The following is a 20,879-nucleotide window of genomic DNA, read 5'->3' on the forward strand; positions in this document are numbered from 1 at the left end:
ATTCTCAGCCATCGTATTCAGAATTACATTGAACAGCTGTGTTTTTGCCCCCAAATCTCCATCCTCCTTTCTTCTCTCCAGCTTCCCATTGGGGGAACACCTGGCTGCTGAGCTCCAGGGGGGCCTGACGACTTGGCTTTGCCCCTCTGCTTTGGGTGGGCACGTGACACTGGCCTGGCACATCCGATGTGCACTGAGTGGCTCTGGGATGGTCACACGACTCCAGCCAGGCCAACACGAGTGAAACCTGGGAATCTGGCTGGAGCTCTGTCATGAGAGGAGACCGAACCGGCCGAGCTGGTGGGCAAAAGTCCGTATGTGCTGGTGGCCCCTGCACGGGAAGCCTCTGCTGACGATCGTCACAGAAGAAAACCAAATAGGAGATGGAGAACACTGAACACTGATGTTACTGTGCGGATCTCTGTGCAGTAAAGGGTTAACTCAGCAAGACTGGGTTGTCCAAACCCCGCGTGTTCCAAAAAAAGGACTTTGGATTAAAAAGGTTATTAAATGCCTACTGTGAGCCTTGACAGACCCCCTGGGAGGGGACCTCCAGGCCCTTGGAACATCCTGCCTGAGAGTGTCTTTGTCACCCGGGGCCACGCAGGACAGTCTCTGCCAACACGCTGATGGACGCTGGGGACTGGGGCCATGCTGTGTCACTTTGACCTCTGGAGGGGCATCATGCCTACCAGGCCAACCCCCAACAAAAACCCTGGCCACCAAGGCTCGGGTGAGCTTCCCTGGCTGGCTGTACTCCTTGCGTGTTGTCACACATCGTCGCTGGGAAGAGTAAGCGCTGCCCACACAGCTCCATGGGGACAGGACGGCTGGAAGGTCGCGCCTGGGCTCTGCCTTATGTACTTTCTACCTTTGCCGATTTTAATCTATGATAAACCATGACTGTGAGTGTAGCAGCTGTTCTACGTTCTGTGAGTCCTTCCAGACAATCACCCAACCTGAGGGGGGGTCTTAGCGACCCCTGACTCAGCCCGGGCTGCAGCTGCCTTGTCCTCCAGCCTTGCAGCACCTCCAGCTGTCTCGTATCTTTTTATCCACATGGCTTTGAGTCACATTTTTTTGGTCACCTCCTACCTAAAGAATCCCAGCTAATGAAGGTTGGGCTGCTTGGCCCCATTTTACAGATGCAGAAAACTGAGGCCCAAACAGAGGAAGTCGCTTGCCCAAGCAGACCAAGCCCCGACGCCCTGTTCCCTCGCTGCCCTCACCTTGGTAAAGAGCCGCCACCACTGCCAGTGCCTGAGTTTGAGGTAGGCGGCGCAGTTCCGCTGCATCACCCGCAGGGCGCTCTGCTGCTGCTGCCGCTTCTGGAAGGCCCTGGGCGGGAAGATGGGCGAGCAGAGAGTGGGGGCTCTGCCCCTCCAGGGCCTCTCCCCTCAGCGAGGGAGCCGAACTCCTTTCAGTTAGTCAGCCATTATTAAATGCCTACTGTGTGCAGGCACCATTCTATTATTGGTAGATCTTGTGTTTGGCTTGTTAGTCCTCCTGCCCCCGACTCTCTGGTTCAGGCCCCATCCTCCCCGACCTCGGCCCTCCCCCCAGCCTCCTCCCAGCCTCCAGCCTCTCCTCGCAGTCCCTCCCCGACATGCCTCCAGGGGGTCTTCCTGCACCCAGAGCTGACCCGGCCCTCCCCTGCCCACACACCTCCCCAGGCTCCCCGGCACCCTGGACAAGGCTCCCGCCCCTCAGCCTGGTGTCTGGGGCATCCTTTCCCGTCACTCTCCATTCTCTGAGCCACTTCTAAGGAGGAAGGAGACTCCCACAAACTTCCCGCCTTCCTGAAACGTGCTCGGCTCTCGCATCACCGGGCCTTTGCACAAGCCATGTCTCCTGCCTGGAACACATTTCCCGTTCCTCTGCATGCACCTGCTCCCAGTGTGACCCGGGGAAGTCTTGGCCTGCAGCAGGGCCTCCTCACGACACCTCTGTGGCCCCCATCAACGTATGCTTCAGCCTGGACTGTGACTCTGTGCCCAGACTGTGGTCCCTCAAGGGCCTGGCCATGTAGGGCGAACGACTGACCTGGTTCAGCCTGGGCTTTGTCTGTGTTAGCACTGAAAGGCCTGCATCCTGGGAAAGCCAGTCCCAGGCAAACTGGGATGACAGGTCACCCTGTGGCCGAGTCTAGCTCCTCTGTGTGGCCAACATCACTCAGCACAGGGCCTGGTCCGCAGGGGCCCTCAGGGTCTGCAGAACCAAGAAGCCCAGGCATCCCGCGGCTCCACCCACTTGTTTCTCGGCCCTTCCACCGTCACGGAGGCCCTGACCCCGGGGGCCATCTGGTCAACCCCTCCCTGACCCAGCCTCTACCCCAGGAGACAGCGTGGCCCCGCACCTGCGGGCCAGGTATCCCCGGGCGGCTGCCTGGAAGGACACAATGATGTCGGTGACTTTCAGGTCCCGCTCCTCTTCCAGCTGGGCCAGGACCCCCGCGCGGAAGAAGATCTTGCTCTGTCCCACGCGGTAGAGGTTGGGGTCCAGTTCCAGGGCCTGGATCTGTGAGGGGCAGGGGAGGGGTGATGAGGGGAGAGGGGTGATGATGGAGAGAGGTGATGGAGGAGGGGCGATAAGGGGGACAGCCCAGCCTCCCCCAACCTGGCCCCTGCATGTGCAGCGACACGCCCCCAGGCCCCCCCCCCCCCCCCCCGCACTCACCATCTTCTCGCAGGCCTGCTTCCCGTCCATGAAGCCCTTGGGGATGGCGTTGGGCGTCAGGATCTCGTACCTGCAGTGGGCGGGGAGGGGTGGGAGCCGAGAGATACAGCAAACTGCCACTGAGTACCTGCCGTGGGCCAGGTGCTGGGCTCAGAGTGACAAACAGCAGGAGAAAAACGATGACAGTAACAAGAACAGTAACAAAAACTAACATTCCGGCATTAACGCCACCACCAAGGACAGCGCCATCGAGATGACAAACCTCCCACTCCTCAGACGCTCCCCACGCACGCCCTGGTTACCAGTGTCTCCCTGCACCGTCACCACAGTTCCCTGCGATGCAGGCAGCGGTGCCTCTCAGCATGGAAACGGGAGAACTTCCACAAATAGCCGCTGATGTTCTCCACGCGTATTCCATGCCAAGCCCCGGGCTACGTGCCTTACAGCATTGCTTACAAGTCTCTGAGTGTGACTCAGAATGAAACAATGAGTGTCATAGATGCACACGTGTCTGTCTGCAGAGCCTCTGCCCCACGGCGCCTTCTCCCTGGATCTTGACGTTTCACGTAAAATGATCATGTATGTGACATGCGCCCGAGACACACATATCGTGTGTGTCGTGTATATAATAGGTATTATTTTATGATTGGTGTAGCTATGTATATATGTGCGTGTGCAGCAGTTTCTCAACCACCTGCAGTTCCTAGTTCAGCAAGTTGGGGTTGGGGCCCCAAAATTTGCTTGTCTGACAAGCTCCCACACAGCTATCCCGGAAACACTCTTCGAGTAGCAAACTACAGACCCGCACTGTGCGACGCAGTGGCCACTGGCCACGTGTGACAACTGAGCCCTCGAGCCTGGACTGAGGAACCAGATTTTTAATTGCATTTAATTTTAACTAAGTGAAATTTACATGTAAAACAGCACTGTAAAATATTTCTTCTGTGAGACACGATTTCATTGTTTTGATAGGGTGACATTTCACTTTGATCACAGGAAATTGAGTGCCTGAACTGAGGTGTGCTGAGTACGAGATACACGCGGGGTTTTGAAGAAAAAAAGAATGGAAAAGATCTCATTACCAACTTTTTTACATTGATCGTGTGTTAAACTTATCTAATATTTTTAGATGCCCTGGGTTAAATATCTTCTTAAAATTAACTTCGCCTTTTTTTTTTTTTTTTTTTTTTTTTGCTTTTTAAAATGTGGCTGCTAGAAAATGTTCAATTGTTTAAGTGGCTCATATTACATTTTTAAGGGATAGTGCTGCTATATGCATCTTGTGTGAAGCATCATTTTTGCTACAATACTGTATTAATTACTTGCTACTTGCTCATTAAGACTTTGGTATGTTGTGTTCTATCCTGTTCTACCTCCTTTGTTAAGAAGTGCAGATTGTCACATGCTGAAGTGATTTCCCGGTCCTGGTTTGGGGACCACCACCCCAAATATCAGCAGCAAAGGGTGCCGCGTGCTTGCTCTCAGCAGCGCATCGAGTGGGGTGTTGGTCTCCCATAACGTAGAGGAGGCTTGGCCAAGTGAGTCACCTGCCCAAAGTCCCCCAGCTCAGAATAGCAATTTCAGTGCAAGCGTGGCGGCTTTGAACCCCGAGCCCCGCCCCGCCCCACTCACCGCTGCCGGAACTCCTGGAAGAGGATGCGGTTGGGGAAGCCCTGGCGACAGATGCGGATGCCCTCCAGGACGCCATTGCAGCGCAGCTGGTCCAGCACCAGCCTCGGCTCCAGCTTCCCAGCCTGGGGAGGGAGGACGGACAGGCAGGGTCAGCGGCGGCCACACGGGGGCGCCACTCACCAGCCCAAATGGTTGAATCTTAGCCATTTCGCTGTGATTTACTGAGCACCTACTACATGCCAGGCACTGTTCTGGGCACCGGGGAGACAGCAATGCTCAGCCAGGCAGAACTGCCTGCCCCAGGGAGCCGAAAGTCCGGTGGGAGGAGGTGACAATAATATTAATAGAAGTCAAGCTGTCACTATTAACTGTCGAGAGTAGAGAAGAAATAATAAGTGCTGAGGGGAAAGGATCAGCAGGGGGCAGGGTGGGCAGGGCTGGATTTGCATGTAGGAGAGTTGGCAAAAGGCCTCACTGAGACGTGGATATGTGACCAAAGCCCTCAAATCATCATTTTTGGTGGTTAGCTTTGGTTGCCTTTTCTTTTTTCAACAGTACTACACAAATGGCAAAGATCTAGACAGCACAAAAATGCAAATGCCACATGCTGCTATTTTATCTACTGCCAAGAAAGAAAAGAAAGGCTTGCAATTGAACTCTGCCAGGCCACTGACTGTAGGCCACATCCCGACTTCAGAGATGCTAGCGTGGAGAAATGTATGCCCCGGGCTTGATAAAATATGGTATTTGCAGACATGAGAAACCAGATACACACATGCAGACCTACCCAACAACCACAGTTCAGTCATCACCTCCAGGGAGCCTTCCCTGACTTCCCTGACCAAATCATGCCCTGTGTGACACTTACCACCCCCACAAATTCAACCAAACATTCATTTTGGGTGGTTAGTTGAATGTCTGTGCCCCCGATTAGACTGCAAGCTCTGGAGGACAGGGGTTGGCCATGCTTTCCTCTGCCATGTGTCCCCAGCACCTGCATCTGCCACAGCAGGTGCTCAATACATTTAAGTCACGTGAATGAATGAATTTCCCCAATGGGACACTGAGGCTGCGAATAGAAGCAACTTGCTCAAAGTCACACAGCCAGTTGCAGGGCGTCCTGGAATCAGATGTGGCTCCAGCCAAGTCCAGACCTTTACCCACTGCCAGAGTCACCCTGCCCTCCCCCGCCGGGTCACTCACCCTCTTCTCATGGTTGGGGACAATGCAGCGGACAAAACTGGGGTTGGTGTTGCTGAGTGTGGCCATGAGGCGGCTCAGGGACTCCTTGTAGAGCTGTCCCACTGTCCGGAACATGCCCCGACGGGGGCGAACACCCGGTGGGCCGTCCCCGAGGCTGTTCACCTGTTCCAGCCCCACGATGCCCTCCACTGTGGGGGGAGGAAATAGACACAGAGAGAGAGGAGGGTCAGGGCTCAGTTTTAGGGAGCCGGGCTGGTCAAAGGTCACGGGTCTTGTTATTTATAGGACCTGGCACTTTACATATGAAATGCCTCACACAGCCTATAAGGTAGGTATCATCGGCCCCTTTGGACAGATGGGCAAATTAGGGCTCAGGAAGGTGGGAGACCGCTCCAGGCCACAGAGCCTAGAAACTGACGGTCTAGGATTAGCAGCCAGGCAGTAGGAGTCCTCTCGAACCCTGGTAGTTGGCCCCTCTTCTCCTCGAGGACATGATCTCTGTTTTCATTACTAAGAAATGATGATAATAGTAACGATGACAGCAAATGCTTAACTAGCACTTACACTCTGCTAGGCACTGCTCAAAGCCATGTACTCACAGTGGCTTCATAAGCCTATAACAATCATTCCCATTTTACAGATGAGGAAACTGAGGCACTGAGAGGGAAAACAGTGATAAGAAACCCCAGCTCAGGTGCATTTTTAGAAGCTGAAACATATTAAAACCTGTAATAACATCTTGCCTTTATGTGCAAGAAAAGTACGAAACACGGTAAACTGCCTCCGCGTTACCCATTTTTCCAGACAGGCTCCATCTCACAGTAACTCTGTTTTGTCTGTCGCCCCTTGGTGGCGCCACGTCAACTAGTGAAAAATACCCACTCATTCCTTCCGGATTGGTCTCGAATCACGCCAGGTTTCTTAGGGACCCGCAGCCGGGGCGGAATCTGATGTCCTGCAAAACTCAGCCCCACTAAGTGTCATCAGCTGTCAACTAGATAATTCGTGCTCAGGGCAAGGCCTGGTGCCTGGTGGGGCACAAAGGTTATCTTTTCCTCCCCAGGCTCAACGATCTCCCCTACCCACCCTCCCCGTTATTTTCAAAATGATAATTATTATTTATTAAGTTCTTTTATCATTAGTATTTATTATTTTTTTAAAACATGGAACAGTTCAAAAATTTGTGTGTCACCCTTGCGCAGGGGCCATGCTAATTTTCTCTGTATCGTTCCAGTTTTAATATATGTGCTGCCGAAGCGAGCTCTACTTATGAGGTTCTCATAGCACAGATACGAGCCAAGATTCTGGGACCTGATGTCCTGGGTTCAAATCCCGGTTCTGCCACTTACTGGCTGGGTGCTGTTACTGGCAAGTTACTTAATGTCTCTGTGCCTCAGTTTCCCCATTTGTATGATGGGGGTAACAGTACTAACACCTTCCTTATGAGGTTGTTTAGAGGATTCTGGTTGTCAGAAATTATAAAACAGCTTGACACAGGGAATGGCACGTAGTAAGTGCTCAAAAAACACCAGCCAATATTATCACAGCTGTTTGTGCTTTTACATGAGGTTTAGCTGGAAGAAAGGGTTCTGCTGCTACAAGGTCTGGAAGCTGCTGAGGGAGTTGGAGAGACCCCACATCAAGTGGAAAAGGGACAGAAGTTCAAACTCAGGTTCCCAGTCCAGCAGGCCCACCCTCCTCATGCGGCAAGCCTCACCCATCGATGCAGAGACACCCACCCCCTGATGCAGAAACACCAGAGCTGAACCTCCCTGCGCATCCTGGAGGCGACGGCGGGAAGGAGTCAAGGAAAGAGAACTGCTGGAAGCCCCCGTGTTCTGGGGAGTGGGGACAGGTGAGGGGGGCAGAGGGGAGATGGCAGAGAGATGGCCGGGGGAGATGCATGAAAGGAGAGGGAGGGGAGAAGGTGGCAGGAAGAAAAAAAGGAGACGGTTATTAGTCAACAGCACAGGGCAAAGCAGGAGGGAAAAACTGAACAGTGGCCGTGAACTTTTAAAGTTCTGTTCACCTTCGTATCCACCCACTGACAGCATCAACGTTGGCTGAAAGGACGAATGTCTTCTGTGAAAATTTAGTGCAAGGAAAAAAAAAAATCTCTCACCCTAAAGGGTGTATCCCTTTTTGCTCTGGCTTCCAGGAAGCTCAAGCACTAACTTGATGCTCTCAGCCCACTTGTTTTTGCCTTTTAGAGGAGAGCTTATTTCATTTACCTTTTCCCCTGGGCAGCCAAGATGCTGGGCCCCAAACTCTGGGCTAAAAGCAGGTGTGGTAGAGATTGATGTGAAAATGGCCCTAATTCCCCACTCTTCTGTCTACACATGTTTGCCTGTGACTTGAAGCTCCATGAATCCGGGCTGGCCTGTGACTAGCTTTGTTTAGAACTGTAGAGGAAGTGCCACCGTGCTAGCTCTAAACTTAAGGTTCAGGAAGTTCCGCTTTCTCTCTTGGAACCCTTTGAGAGTCAGGCACACATGGAGTGGCACAAATGAGGGATCACCAGGGGGAAATCACATGTCCATGAAGGTGACACAAGTTTTAAAGACAGGGGTAGATTTTCAGTCTGGAGATGATTCTCACAGCAGAATCTTGTTCCGTTCCTGAACATCAAACACTGCTTTTCAATCCCTCTTGTGTAAACTATACGAGACACAAAAATCAAACTTCTCTCTCTAGCATCAGCTTGCAAGATCAAGCACTCCATGCTATTTTGCTCTATGAGTTTGTTTTGGGAACCACTCATCTTCCTCATTTTCTTTTCTTGCCTAATTGCATAGGCTGGTGCTTTTACACCTACCCTTTTCGCTGCAAAAAAAAGATTATGGCAAACTGCCAAATGCCAGAAACCTGAAATCTAGAAAAACTAAGATGCTGGTTCTGCCAGTTTTATAAAACCATTTCTCAAACCTCCTCTAAGGATGAGGGCGGCAGACAAGTCTTAGGAAAGGTCAGGGTCCTACACCACAAGGCATTTGGCTTTTCTGCCTGTACTTCCTAGAAGTATCGGTCCTAAAAGACCAACAGCCAAAGTCGCAAGGGCCTAGCTGGAGCCAGAAAGTGCCCCCAAACCACATCTTGGCCTGTTGCTCTTTTCCTCTTCCCTGGGGGACTGCAGGGGCTTTGTGAGACAGCAAAGAAAGCAAAGGCTAAAAGTTGACTAACCTGCATAACATCACCATTCTGAGGTCTCTTGTTATTATTTTTCAGTAGAATCTCTTAATTTTTAAGGGAACACATGCCATCTACAAATAACAAGTTTACTTTTTTTTTTAAAAAAAAAAAGTATTCATATGCTTATTTTTTTCCAGTCTGATTGCATAGGCTAGTATTGCTAAAAACAGTGTTCAACAGCAATGCTGACAATGGGCATTCTTGTCTGGTTTCTGACTAAGGGGGAGTGTTTTATCCTTGAGTATGATGCTGGTTTGAGATGTCAATCAATCCATCAGCCCATCACTGACTGGAAATATTATTTGTGAGGCTGTCTGTTCTGGGTCTGAGCACACAACTCCGGTTCAGACTGCAGCCTCCGAAACAAAGGTGCTGGCACTGCAGGTTGGGAGGAGGGATGCCCAGACCTCCAAGGACGCGGCTGGGGAAGTCGGGCCTCACCATCTTTCCAGATCTCTGCTGTCAGCCGGTCTGTGCTTTGGTGAAGCAGGGCTGCAACGTTGTCATTCAGAGGGTCCATGTTTTTCATCAGCCACTCATTGGCCTTGTAGTCGACCTGAGTGAAGTCAGGCAGGGGCGGGTGACGGCTTGCGGCGCTCCAGATTTCCCAAGGAGCCTCCCAGGGCTCTGAGCCGCCCAGAACCCGGACTCGCCACGGACAGGAGCGTTGCTGCCACCTTGTGTCCATATCCTGAACTGCACCCCGGCCAGCTCGGCCCCTCTTCTCCTCCTCCCAGATGCCCCCTGCCCGCCTCTGTGAGCTCCTCCCCAAGCACCCTCCTCCTGTTCACTCTATTCCGGCCACCTTGGCCTCCTCACCATTCCTCGAACACGCAGGCTCACTCGCATCTGCAGGTTCTCACCCCTGCGGTTCCCGCCACCTGGTGTTCCCTCACTTTGGATGGTCACACCACCAGCTCCTTCCGAGTACTCAGGGCTTTGTTTTGAGCCACCCACAGAGTCACAGTCCCGACCACCACATGTGTCCGCCACCCCCAGACAGGGGCTCCCACGGGCAGCGCCCGGATCTGAGTCATGGCCTCACTCATGACCTAGCCCAGGGCTGGGCGCACGGGAGGTCTTAGAAAATGTCTGAGAAATGAACTGAGTGCCAGGTGGAGACACACGGGTCTCCCGCCTCTGCCTTCGTGTTGCTGTCCCCTCCACCTGGAGAGACTTTCCCACTTCCACCCAGACTCTGCTGGCCACCTGCTACTCATCACTGAGACCAGGGGTGGGCACACTACGGCCCACAGGCCAAACCCAGCTGTCACTTCTTTTTGCAAATGGTTCGATTGGAATACAGCCTTCACTGATGTCTTCATTTTGCAATACGACACAATTGTGTAGTTGTGACAGAGACTGTCTGGCCCACAGAGTTGAAACTAGGTACTACCTGGCCCTTTACAGGAAACATTTGCTGACCCTTGATTCAGATTTCAGGATATGGACACAAGGCAAGCATTATTCTCTACCCCGGCATTTCTCCTCTGGCTCTACCCTGAGCTGCCCCCACTAAAACACCCATCAGCCTTGTATCCTCATGGTCTGGATCTGTCTCCCTCCCAGATAAGGAACTTTGTGAGGACAGAAACCATGTCTGACTCATGTCCCCAGCTTTGCTCAGCACAAAGCTGGGCACACAAAAGGCCTTTGCACATGTTTGCTGAGTGAATAAAATGCACATAGTTTTCCTCCTGGTGAACTCCTACCCATCCCTCAAAACCTACTGCAAATATCCCCTCCTTGAGTAAGGTTTTGTTGATCTCGTCAGACAGAGTCCTCGCTCCTCAGGCTCTCCTAGCCCCTGCTTTGTTTATCTGGACATCAGGAGGCCCCTGATTTCCCCCCACACCCTTCCCACACTTTGAACCCCACTCCCACCCACGTGCCCCAGGGCTGGCCCCCAGTCCCTACCTTGCCCGCGTAGTGCAAGACACTGAAGTCGGCCTGATCCCGCAGCTGCCTTGGACGCTGGAACTTGGGGTGGCCGCCCTGCTCCTGGGCTACCTTCTCCACGAACGACTTGTCTGTGGCCTTTGGGAACCAGCACTCCTCATCCAGCAGGGCCAGGAGCCCAGGCGGGTTGGCCTGACCATTCGTAAGGGGGGAGAGTGAGTCAGACCCCCACATAATGGGCAATTAAGTTGCTGCTAATTTTCAGTCTTGTAAGTAACACTTGGACAGGCCACCAAGCGTGAGGACAACAGTTAGAGTTAGAGCCCCACGGCAGGCACGTGCTGGTCCTACCCATCTAGTGGTCAGAACGGGCCTAGGGAGCAGGCGCTGTCATGATCTAGGGAACCAACGGAGAGCCCTGAGGCCCGGCAGGTGAGGAGCTGGGCAGGGTCACACAGACAGCGGAGGAGGCGGATTTGAACCCGGGTGCAGGTAGGGAGGGGCCTTGGGCTCACCGGCCGCTCAATGAGGTCGATGCAGGGCTGCAGGTCGAGGCCGAAGTCGAGGAAGGTCCAGGGGATGCCCTCGCGCTGGTACTCCTCCTGCTCCAGCACGAACATGGTGTGGTTGAACAGCTGCTGCAGCTTCTCGTTGGTGTAGTTGATGCAGAGCTGCTCGAAGGAGTTCAGCTGCGGGGGACAAAGGATACGTGTGAAGAGGGAGGACAGACAGGGGCACGCAGAGACCCACAGACAGAGAAGGGGATAGAGACCCAGAAAGAAAGAGCGAGAAACAGGCCAGAGTGTAGGAGCCCCCACGTCCCCATCCAGCACGAGGGGCAGACCTGGAAGATCTCGAAGCCTGCGATGTCCAGGATGCCCAGGAAGGAGGCGCCCTGCCGGGGGCTGCGGTCCAAAGCGCGGTTGAGACGCAGGACCAGCCAGCGGAAGAGGCGCTCGTAGGTGGCTTTGGCCAGGGCCTCCAGCGCGAAGTCAGCCTGCGGGGCAGGGCGCACAGTGAGAGCGCAGCTGCACATCAGCCACCCAGGAGACACGGGCCGTGGACAGGGCAGGGGACGGGCCTCTGTGCATGGCGCTCTCAGAGTTCACCTCCCAGCCTCCTGATCGTGAATGCCACCAAGAACGAGGACACGAACAACAGTCGAACGTTCCTGATGTCCTACTGTGTGCCAGGTACTGTGTGAGGTGCTCAGGGCACGTTAGCTCATGAAATGAGTCCTCCTCCTACCCCTCAAACTAATTTCTATAGCACAGAGTTTAGGAGTGTGGTCTTAGGAGCCAAAGAACCTGAGTTCGAATCCCAGCTCTACCACTTATGAGGCTGTGTGACCTCAGCCACATGAATAAGCCTCTCTGTGCCTCAGTGTCTTCATATGTAAAATGGGGACTGACATAGCTCCCCAACGGAGAACTCCTCTTCTCCGCCACTGTCCACTTCATCCTCGTCCTTCAGTGCCCAGCTGTGGCCAGCAGAGGCCTCTGCCCGAAAGCTGGATTCTGAAAACCTCCCTGGCCTGTGTTCACTTGTCTCCACCCTCACAGCCACCACCCTGGTTCAGCCACCATCATTGCTTGTCTGGGCTATGGCCGTGGCCTTCTTATGTCTCCCTGCCTCTAACTGTGCCCCTGGGCCCAATTCTCTGTGGAGAAGCCAGGGGATCTTTCTATAAAAGATAAACGGAATCAAGTCACTCCCTGGCTTAAAGCCTTACCGGCCTCCCATGTACTCTGGATAAAACTCACCTCCTTACTGTGGCCCCTAAGACCTGGTGTGATCTGTCCCCTGCTGACATCTCTGACTGCAGCTTCAACCACCCTGTCGCTTGCTCTCTAGCCTCTCTGACTTCCTTCATGTTTCCAAGTCGCCAAGCTTGTTCTGGCCCCAGGGCCTTTGCATTTACCAACTCCTCTGCCTTGAGTCACCTCAAACGTCACCTCCCTAGAGAAGACTTTCCTGACCAATCAAACCTCCTCCTTTATGTAAGGTATCACTGTCTAAAAGCGTCCTGTTCATCTGTCTTCTTTAATATCTGTGTCCCTACTACAACTCGAGCTCCGTGAGAGGCTGTCTTTGCTTTGATTACCGCTTTTATTTTCAGCACTTAGACCAGAGCCCATAACTGAGTGGGCACTTGGCAAAAGTCTGTTGAATGAGAAAAATGGCATAAAGGGTTTAAAGATCCTGGACCAGGGTACCTGCCCGCCACCAGCCCCGCCTACCTGTTCCTTGGTCTGGGCTTTCTGCACGTAGTCTCGGCCAACTTTGATGCGAGGGGTGAGCAGGGCTCGGGAGAAATCAGTCACCCCCAGTCCCAGGAGGCGGCAGAGCTTCTGTGCAGCTAAGGGCGAGAGGCAGCAAGATCAGATCAGCAACGGGAAGGGGCACTGGCTGAGGAGTGGGGGAGAAAGCGCCACCCCCCACTGCTGGGGGCACAGGGATGGCCCCAGCCTTTCCCACGAGATGCATCACAAGTCCTGAGAGTGTGTATATGCTCTGGCCCAGCAACTCCCTCTCTAGGAAGCAGGGATGGCCAAAATAACCCTGGACGTGAGCAAAGACCACACTACGAGGATGTTCCTAACAGTGTTGTTTATAGTGGAGAAAACCAGGAAATAACCTGAATGCCCAGCAAGGAGGGATTGGTTATTCAACTGAATGAACGTCCTGCAGTCACTAAAACTTACACCGGAAGCTCACTACACAGTACATGTAAGATGTGTGCATTTTACAATACGTACGTTTCACTTCAAATAAAAAAAGGAACTCCAAATATTGGATGCCAGTTAACGATATCCAGGCTGAAGTGTGTAGGTGTGAACTATACTGGTGTCTGCAACTTAGAAATACACCAAAAAATACAATGGGTGAAAAGATATGCCAAAAAGCAAGTGTAGTAAAATATTAACAATAGCATTCGTAATAAAATGTTGGCGAGAAAAGCTATTGGAATAAGCATTCATGGAGGTGGCCAGATACAGAGTCAATATTTAAAAAATAATTGTTCTTCTACATTGTGGAAAAGAGGGGAAAAAATTGAAAACACAAACAAATAAAAAGATATTATTTATAATTACAACAAGAGTAAAAGGTCTAGGGTGGAATCCTTTGGTAAATACAGAAAGATAACAAGTTTCTAAATAAATCCTTTTGGCTTTTCTATATGTTTGAAAATTTTTACAAGAAAATATTGAGAAAAAGGTTCTGCTGGAAAATACTGGATGAAATAGAACAAAGTATGTAATGCATTAAAAGGGAAACACTCAGGTTACGGAACATTATGCAATATTGTCTCATTTCTGTAGGGAAAAAAATGCACAGAAAAATGCCTGGACACCAGAGAGTTAAATAGATGTTTTTGCAGAAGATGAGGGTGAGGCTGTGTAAGCAGGTGTGTTTCTTCTTTCTATACTCTGAATTCAAACAATAATAATAAACGTTTTCAAGCATCTATCACACCCATAATGAGAAAACAGTTACTACAAATACTCAGCTCCAACAGAAAAGAAAAAGGAAAAGAGAAACTCCTAGAAGGAAATGCACTAAAATGTCAAGAGCGATTCCTTCTGAGAGGTGAGGTTATGAGGATTTAAACTTCTCCTTTTGTATGAGTGTGCAACTGCAGTTTCTCATTCTTCACTTTGCATTATATGGGAAGCACTGAAGAACTAAAAATAAATAAATAAATAACCTCAAAAAACATCATGGAATGTGCCCTGGATTACTACACAGGCCTTAACAGGGCATTGTCCCTTGGGTTCTGAGCCTTTGGTGTGCCCTTGGCCAGCTGGTGAAGCCCATGGACCGCTTCTTGGATTAATGTTTGCAAATGAAGGATAGAAAACACACAGGTGTTCAAAGGAGGCCAATTCTACTGACTACAGCTCTCCCTACAGACCCCAGATTAAGAAATCCCAGTAGAGTTCTAGTTACTAACCTGGAAAGTTCCCCCCAGTGCATTCAGGGAAAAAAGCAGGTTTCAAATGTTTGTAAGGGCTCACCCCAGTTTTGTAAAACAAATGAATGAACGCATGCACATGGCACACCTGCTGGGTACGCGATCGGAGCCCCCAAACGCCACAGGTAATGTTGCTAATCAACATCATCGTGGGTGATGCCTCCCGTCCTCATATTTTCTGTGCTGTGCAGCTTTTAAAAATGAGCCCTTTTCTTCCCTCTTATTTGTTTAGGAAAAAAAAAAGGAAAGCCCATAGGACTTTATAATCAGGACAGCGAGCTCTTGCTGTCTCCAGGGGAAGGGGGTGTGAAGCATGATTCCATTTCTGTGGCGATCTATATCCGCAGTGATACGGATGTAGAACAAAGCCCGGAGAGAAATCCTCCGAAATGTGAGTATTAATTATCTCTTGCGAGTATGATTATGGGTAATTTTCTCCCTTCCTCTGGACTTTTCTGTCTTCCCAGATATTTTCCCTTGCAGCCTGTATTACTTTATAATAATAGAGAAGCATAGCCACTTCCATTTTGGTTTTAAAAAAAGTAAATTTGACTATAATTCTGTTTTTTAAAGGCAAAAAAAAAAAAAGGTCTATCTGTGCAGCACCCAGAGGCCAGGAAGAGACGCCCCACCCTGCTGCTCTCCTTTGTCGCCGAGGCTGGTGGCGTTCAGACTTCCCGCCGCGCTCGTGCTTATTGTTAGAATATTATTATTACAACAGAACGAGGAGAAGAGTGGGAGATGTCATTTCAGCAAAGACGCAGCAAGGGCAGGACATTGGAGTGGCCCGGGCTGCAGGCAGGACGGGGGCTGCGGGGCGGTACCTGTGTTGTCCGGCATGGTGGCCTGATCCGTGTTCCGTTCGCTCTTCAGGACGACGTTGCCGAACTGGAGAACCGCCGAGACCATGCGCAGCATGGCTGGGGGACAAGGAGAGAGGTCACGCCAGGCTCCGGACCCAAGCTAGCCCCTTAAAAACTTAACTTGAAAACCTTAACACAAATGACACCGCCGTCCCTCGGCTTAAAATCCGTCTGTGATACTGGGCAGGCCCCGAACTAGAGGGCCGGATCGGAGAATTCTGGTTTATTTTACATCTGAGGTTGGCCTCGTCATTCCGCAGTGCCTGCTCATGTCGTCTGTTTTATAAAGCGATGTCCTAGTATTAAAAAGGACTCAGGGAAATGAACAAGGAAGGTCTATGGTGATATGGAAAGATTTCTAAAACACTGAGTGAAAAGTGTGAGGAAGAATGCTGTGTCTACACACACGTGCTCTGTCTACACAGAAACGGAGAGGATATTCATACAGCACAGCCGACCCCCGTGACCTGCACTAGAACATTCTATGGAGTCACCCTGAACACTGAGTTAGGGAACGTGAACCATTGCTCCTGGGGGGAAATACAGGGTCAGGGTCCCCTGAGCCTCTGGTCACAGCATTTCATCAACCAATCAATACATCCCTTTGTTTTGCCTGTGTTTCTGCTTAGAGATACTTTGTTTAACACACATGTTGCAGATTTGTTCCCATGGAACTCACCGCCAACAGCGCCGTGACTCCGCCTTCACGGGGCATCTCTAACATGTCCTTCCTCCACACGGCGTGTGACAGCCTTCTTGCTCTTAGGAGCACTAGACAGCACTTCAGCACTACGCTTGGGGGACATTTTATTTATTTATTTATTTATTTTTGAGACAGAGTCTCACTCTGTTGCCTGGGCTAGAGTGCCATGGGGTCAGCCTAGCTCACAGCAACCTCAAACTCCTGGGCTCAAGCGATCCTCCTGCCTCAGCCTCCCGAGTAGCTGAGACTACAGGCATGCGCCACCATGCCTGGCTAATTTTTTCTATATATATATTTTTAGCTGTCCATATAGTTTCTTTCTATTTTTAGTAGAGACGGGGTCTCGCTCTTGCTCAGGCTGGTCTCGAACTCCTGAGCTCAAATGATCCGCCCGGCCTCCCAAGTGCTAGGATTACAGGCTTGAGCCACCGTGCCCGGCCATGCTTGGGGGACATTTTAGACAGTGAAATCACCAACAAAAAAAGCATAAAAATGTGGAAAACGTGGCACTAAATATACCTCGAAAAGGACACTTGTGTACAGTATGGGAGCTGAGACCAGAAGGCAAAGCGTCACCTTGCTGGACCTCAGTTAAGTGCTCTGGGTGCAGGGTACACAGGGCGCCCCCTTGGGAGGGTCCCCAGAGCTGGATGCTCTATGTGTGTGTGTGTATGTGTGTGTGTGTGTGTGTGTGTGTGTGTGTGTGCGCGCGCACACGCGCGCTACACAACATAAAGTTGACTTAGAAAAAGGAGTGTCGGGCTGGGCGGGGCGGCATCCTTTCTGGGACACTCCTGCCAACGATGCATAACTAGAATCTAATCATGAGGAAACACACCCGAAGTGAGACACAACAACCGGTCTGTGATCTTCAAAAGTGTTAAGGTCACGCGTGATAAAGAAAGACTCAGGAACGTTTCCAGACTGAAGGAGAATAAAGAGATAGGATGACTGGAGAGGAAGAGAGAGAAAATAATTTTCAAAAATTTCTTTTTTGGGCCAGGCAAGGTGGCTCACGCCTGTAATCCTAGCACTCTGGGAGGCCGAGGCGGGAGGATCACTCGAGCTCAGGAGTTCGAGACCAGCCTGAGCAAGAGTGAGACCCCGTCTCTACTAAAAATAGGATAATTAACCGGGTGTGGTGGCACATGCCTGTAGTCCCAGTTACCTGGGAGGCTGAGGCAGGAGGATCATTTGAGCCCAGGAGTTTGAGGTTGCTGTGAGCTAGGCTGACGCCACTGCACTCTAGCCTGGGCAAGACAGTGAGACTCTGTCTCAAAAAAAAAAAAAAAAAATTCTTTTTGCCATAAAGGACATTTTTGGGACAGCTGGCATAACACCTGCGGATTAGATGACAGTGCTGTGCCAATGTCAATTTCCTGCTGATGCTACCATGCTGTGGTTGTGTTCTGGGGAATGTTGTTAGGAAATACACGTTGACGTTGTGGGGGGGGGTGGCAGGATGAATGACAGCCCCCAAAGGTAAAGATGTCCACAGGATAAAGATGTCCCTGGGACCTGCGATGTGACCTGAGATGGCAAAAGGGACCATGCAGATGTGATTACATTAAGTACCCTGATGTGGGAGCCGGTCCTGGATTACCGGGTGTGCCCTACAAACGTCATCACAGGGTCTTTCTAAGACAGGGGCAGAGGGAGATTTTACACAGCAGAGAACGCCATGTGAGCAGAGGTTAGAGTCATGTGCTTCGCAGAAGGAGGGAGGCGCCATGAGCCAGGGAATGTGGGTGGCCTCTGAAAAGGCAGGACATGGATTCTCTTCTCGAGCTTCCAGAAGGAGCCAGCCCTGCCCACACCTTGATTTGGGCCCAGCAAAATGGGGAGCTGCTGAACCTAGCATTTCCTGAAATTCGGGTGAGCAGGAAAACCCGTTCATGCCCCCAGAGTAGCCTATGAACGTCCCCAGGGACTGACTTCGGACTGATTTGGGGTCACTATAACCATTACCACAGCATCCTCCAAAACGTAGGCCAACGTCACCCGGAACAAGATTCACAGAGTCAACCAACCTGCGGCCCCAGCGCCTGCACTGTGTGTGTGATTAATGTTTACCTTCCTTTTACGAGAACCACCAATGAAGAGAGCTTGGCAACCCCCGGGCACTCAAATCCTGGGTTTCACACCTTTTGCTACACTTGTTCTTCCATTTCCCTTTTCTTACTTTTTATTATGATTATTTTGCTGGGTTATGTTAAAGTAAATCCCAGAAACGGCATCATCTCACCCCTACTAATGACTTCATTGGGCGTGCATCTCGAAAGACAGATAAGGACATGTCCTTCTAGACCCGTGATGCTGCCACCTGACATCTGGCCCAACAAACAATGCTCATTCCAAACATCAGCCCAGACCCGGTCCCCTCCCTCAGTGGTCTTTAAAATGGCCTTTCACAGTTGGCTTAGGAACCTGTGTGTGGTCAAGCGCCCGGGCAAATCTGACACCCGGGGACTTGGCAATAGCTCTCCTGCTGACTTCAGACAAGCCGGTCGCGAGCAAGCCCCGGCCTGCAGACGCTCACCTGAGAGGCTGGCAACACCTCCCTGCATCTGGGACTACCTGCTCAGCCTCTCAGCGTGGCATTCATGGTGCCAAGGGCTGGCAGGTGGAGACGAGGAGTGGAGAAGGAGGGGGATGGATGGAGGCCCTGCCTCGACTGGCTGCAAATGCTTTCTGCCTTGGGCTCCCTGTGTGTGGGTGACACTGAGGTGTCCACCTGCTTCTCTGGGAATGGATCATGGGGTGGCTTTGGGGGTCAGGCCTGGATTCCACCATGGCTCTGCCTCCTCCCCTTGAATTGACGTGAGTTCTAAGGTAGGACACCCCACCTCCCTGACCCTCTGTCTCTTCTTTTGTCAAATGGTGAGTCTATGAAAAGGTGACTGTCTCCACTCCTTGTAAGTGAAACACAAAATAAAACTGTGATGAGATCGCATCCATCTTCCACATCAGCAAAAGCAAAAAAGCTTACAACCATGGTGGCTGGCGTGGATGTGGGGACACAGGCACTCTAGGTATACGGTTGGCAGAACTGGAAACTAGCGCCACCCTATGGATGGCAACAAGGTCAATTCTGTACCATTTATTTTTATTTTTTTATTTAAAAAAATTTCTTTTTTGAGACAGGGTGCCATTCTGTCACCCAGGCTGGAGTGCAGTGGTGTGATCATAGCTCACAGCAACCTCAAACTCCTGGGCTCAAGCGATCCTCCTGCCTCAGCCTCCCAAGTAGCTGGGACTACAGAAGTGTGCCACCACGCCTGGCTAATTTTTTAAATTTTTGTAGAGCCAGAGTCTCACGATGTTGTCCAGGCTGGTCTCAAGCTCCTGGCCCAAGCGATCCTCCCACCTTAGCCTCCCAAAGCTCTGGGATTTACAGGTGTGAGTCACTGTGCCTGGCCTACTCTACAATTTAAATACTGCTCACTCCTGAGTTGGGGAGGGGCTGGAGGTGGGGACAGAAGTGAAACGCAAGAGGCCACAAAGTCATAATTGTTGGAGCTGGTGACAGGTGCCTGGGGGTTCGTTACGCCCTGCTCTCTGTTTGCATACATGTCTGCAATTTTCTATAAGAAAAAGATAAAAATCAAAATTATTCAACAACAAAAATGAAGCACCAATACATGCTACAACATGGATGAACCCTGAACACGATTCTGAGTAAAACAGCCCGTCACAAGGGACCACATATCGCATGATTTCGTTTACATGAAATGTCCAGAGTAGGCAGCCCACAGAGGCAGAAAGCACGTTTGTGGCTGCCAGGGGCTGGGGGCAGGGACTGGGGGCGATGATGGACTCTCGGGCTACTGAAAATGTCCTAAAATTGACTGCAATGGTCAATGCACAACTCTGTGAATGTGCTAAAAGTTACTGAATTGCATACTCTAAATAGGTGAATGGTATGATATGTGCATGATATCTCAAATAAAGCTGTTAAAATTTTTAAGCTTGATAAAACCAAAAATTGCACATCTCCTTGGACCCAGCATTTTATTTCTAAGCATTGATCCTCCAGACCTGTTCACACATGAGCATGGGGACCTACCTACAAGGATATTCAACAGCTTTTTTTTTAATCATCTAAGAGCAATAGAATAGAAATAACCTAAGGGTCTGTCTGCAAAGAATTGGTCAAAAGAATCGTAGTTTATCTAAACAATGAAACATTGCACAGCTGCAAAAAGGACTGAGGTCCACATATATGCACTGAAGCAGAGGTGTGGCCAAAATATATGGTTTGGTGAGACAGGGGTGGGGACAGAGCACCCCACCGTGGGACTGATGAGCTGAGTGTTTAACACCAGCACTGCCCAGCCCTGACCAACCTCGGCCAGAGTCCAGGGGTCCCGGTGGCAGGTCAGGGAGCTGAGGGGTCTGTCTAGAGTGACCAACATCTAGGAACTTTTAAACCGGCAGAGAAATCACTTCTCATTTTTATTACTAAGGTGATGTTCATGGCTGAACCTTAGCCCCGGAGCCAGAGGATGCCTCCTTTTATAGAAAAATTATATGGATCTTTTCTTAAGACACCTGTTCTTTGTAAAATATTTTTGGAAGGAGACACAGGAAACAGCGGGAAAGAAACCAGGACCCTGGAAGTGGAGGGAGATGTGGTTTTTCTCAGTGTGACCTTTGGCCACGTTCAAGTTATGTCATTAGATGCATCAATCGCATTTTTATTTCTGAATTGCAAAAACCAGAGCAGCATGTCTGGCCA

General features: G+C 50.9%; 1 protein-coding gene and 1 non-coding gene across 7 annotated transcripts in view; both read right to left on the reverse strand.

Moving 5' to 3' along the window:
- Positions 1–20,879, reverse strand: part of MYH14 (myosin heavy chain 14) — a 78,038-nt gene that overhangs the window by 37,912 nt on the left and 19,247 nt on the right. For all 6 annotated transcript variants that reach the window (XM_045531080.1, XM_045531081.1, XM_045531084.1 and 3 more), the window contains 11 exons: positions 15,400–15,495; positions 12,840–12,958; positions 11,444–11,596; positions 11,115–11,288; positions 10,618–10,791; positions 9,142–9,256; positions 5,512–5,699; positions 4,309–4,430; positions 2,677–2,746; positions 2,357–2,517; positions 1,230–1,338 (listed from right to left, as the gene is read on the reverse strand). In XM_045531080.1, coding sequence (XP_045387036.1) covers positions 1,230–1,338; positions 2,357–2,517; positions 2,677–2,746; positions 4,309–4,430; positions 5,512–5,699; positions 9,142–9,256; positions 10,618–10,791; positions 11,115–11,288; positions 11,444–11,596; positions 12,840–12,958; positions 15,400–15,495 — 1,481 coding nt within the window. The remainder of the gene's footprint in view (positions 1–1,229; positions 1,339–2,356; positions 2,518–2,676; positions 2,747–4,308; positions 4,431–5,511; positions 5,700–9,141; positions 9,257–10,617; positions 10,792–11,114; positions 11,289–11,443; positions 11,597–12,839; positions 12,959–15,399; positions 15,496–20,879) is intronic.
- On the reverse strand, positions 6,669–6,775 carry LOC123624942. The gene has a single exon (XR_006730297.1). It is a non-coding gene; the product is annotated as a U6 spliceosomal RNA (small nuclear RNA).

This window comes from Lemur catta, chromosome 19 (assembly GCF_020740605.2).
Source record: "Lemur catta isolate mLemCat1 chromosome 19, mLemCat1.pri, whole genome shotgun sequence".
Classification (NCBI taxonomy): domain Eukaryota; kingdom Metazoa; phylum Chordata; class Mammalia; order Primates; family Lemuridae; genus Lemur; species Lemur catta.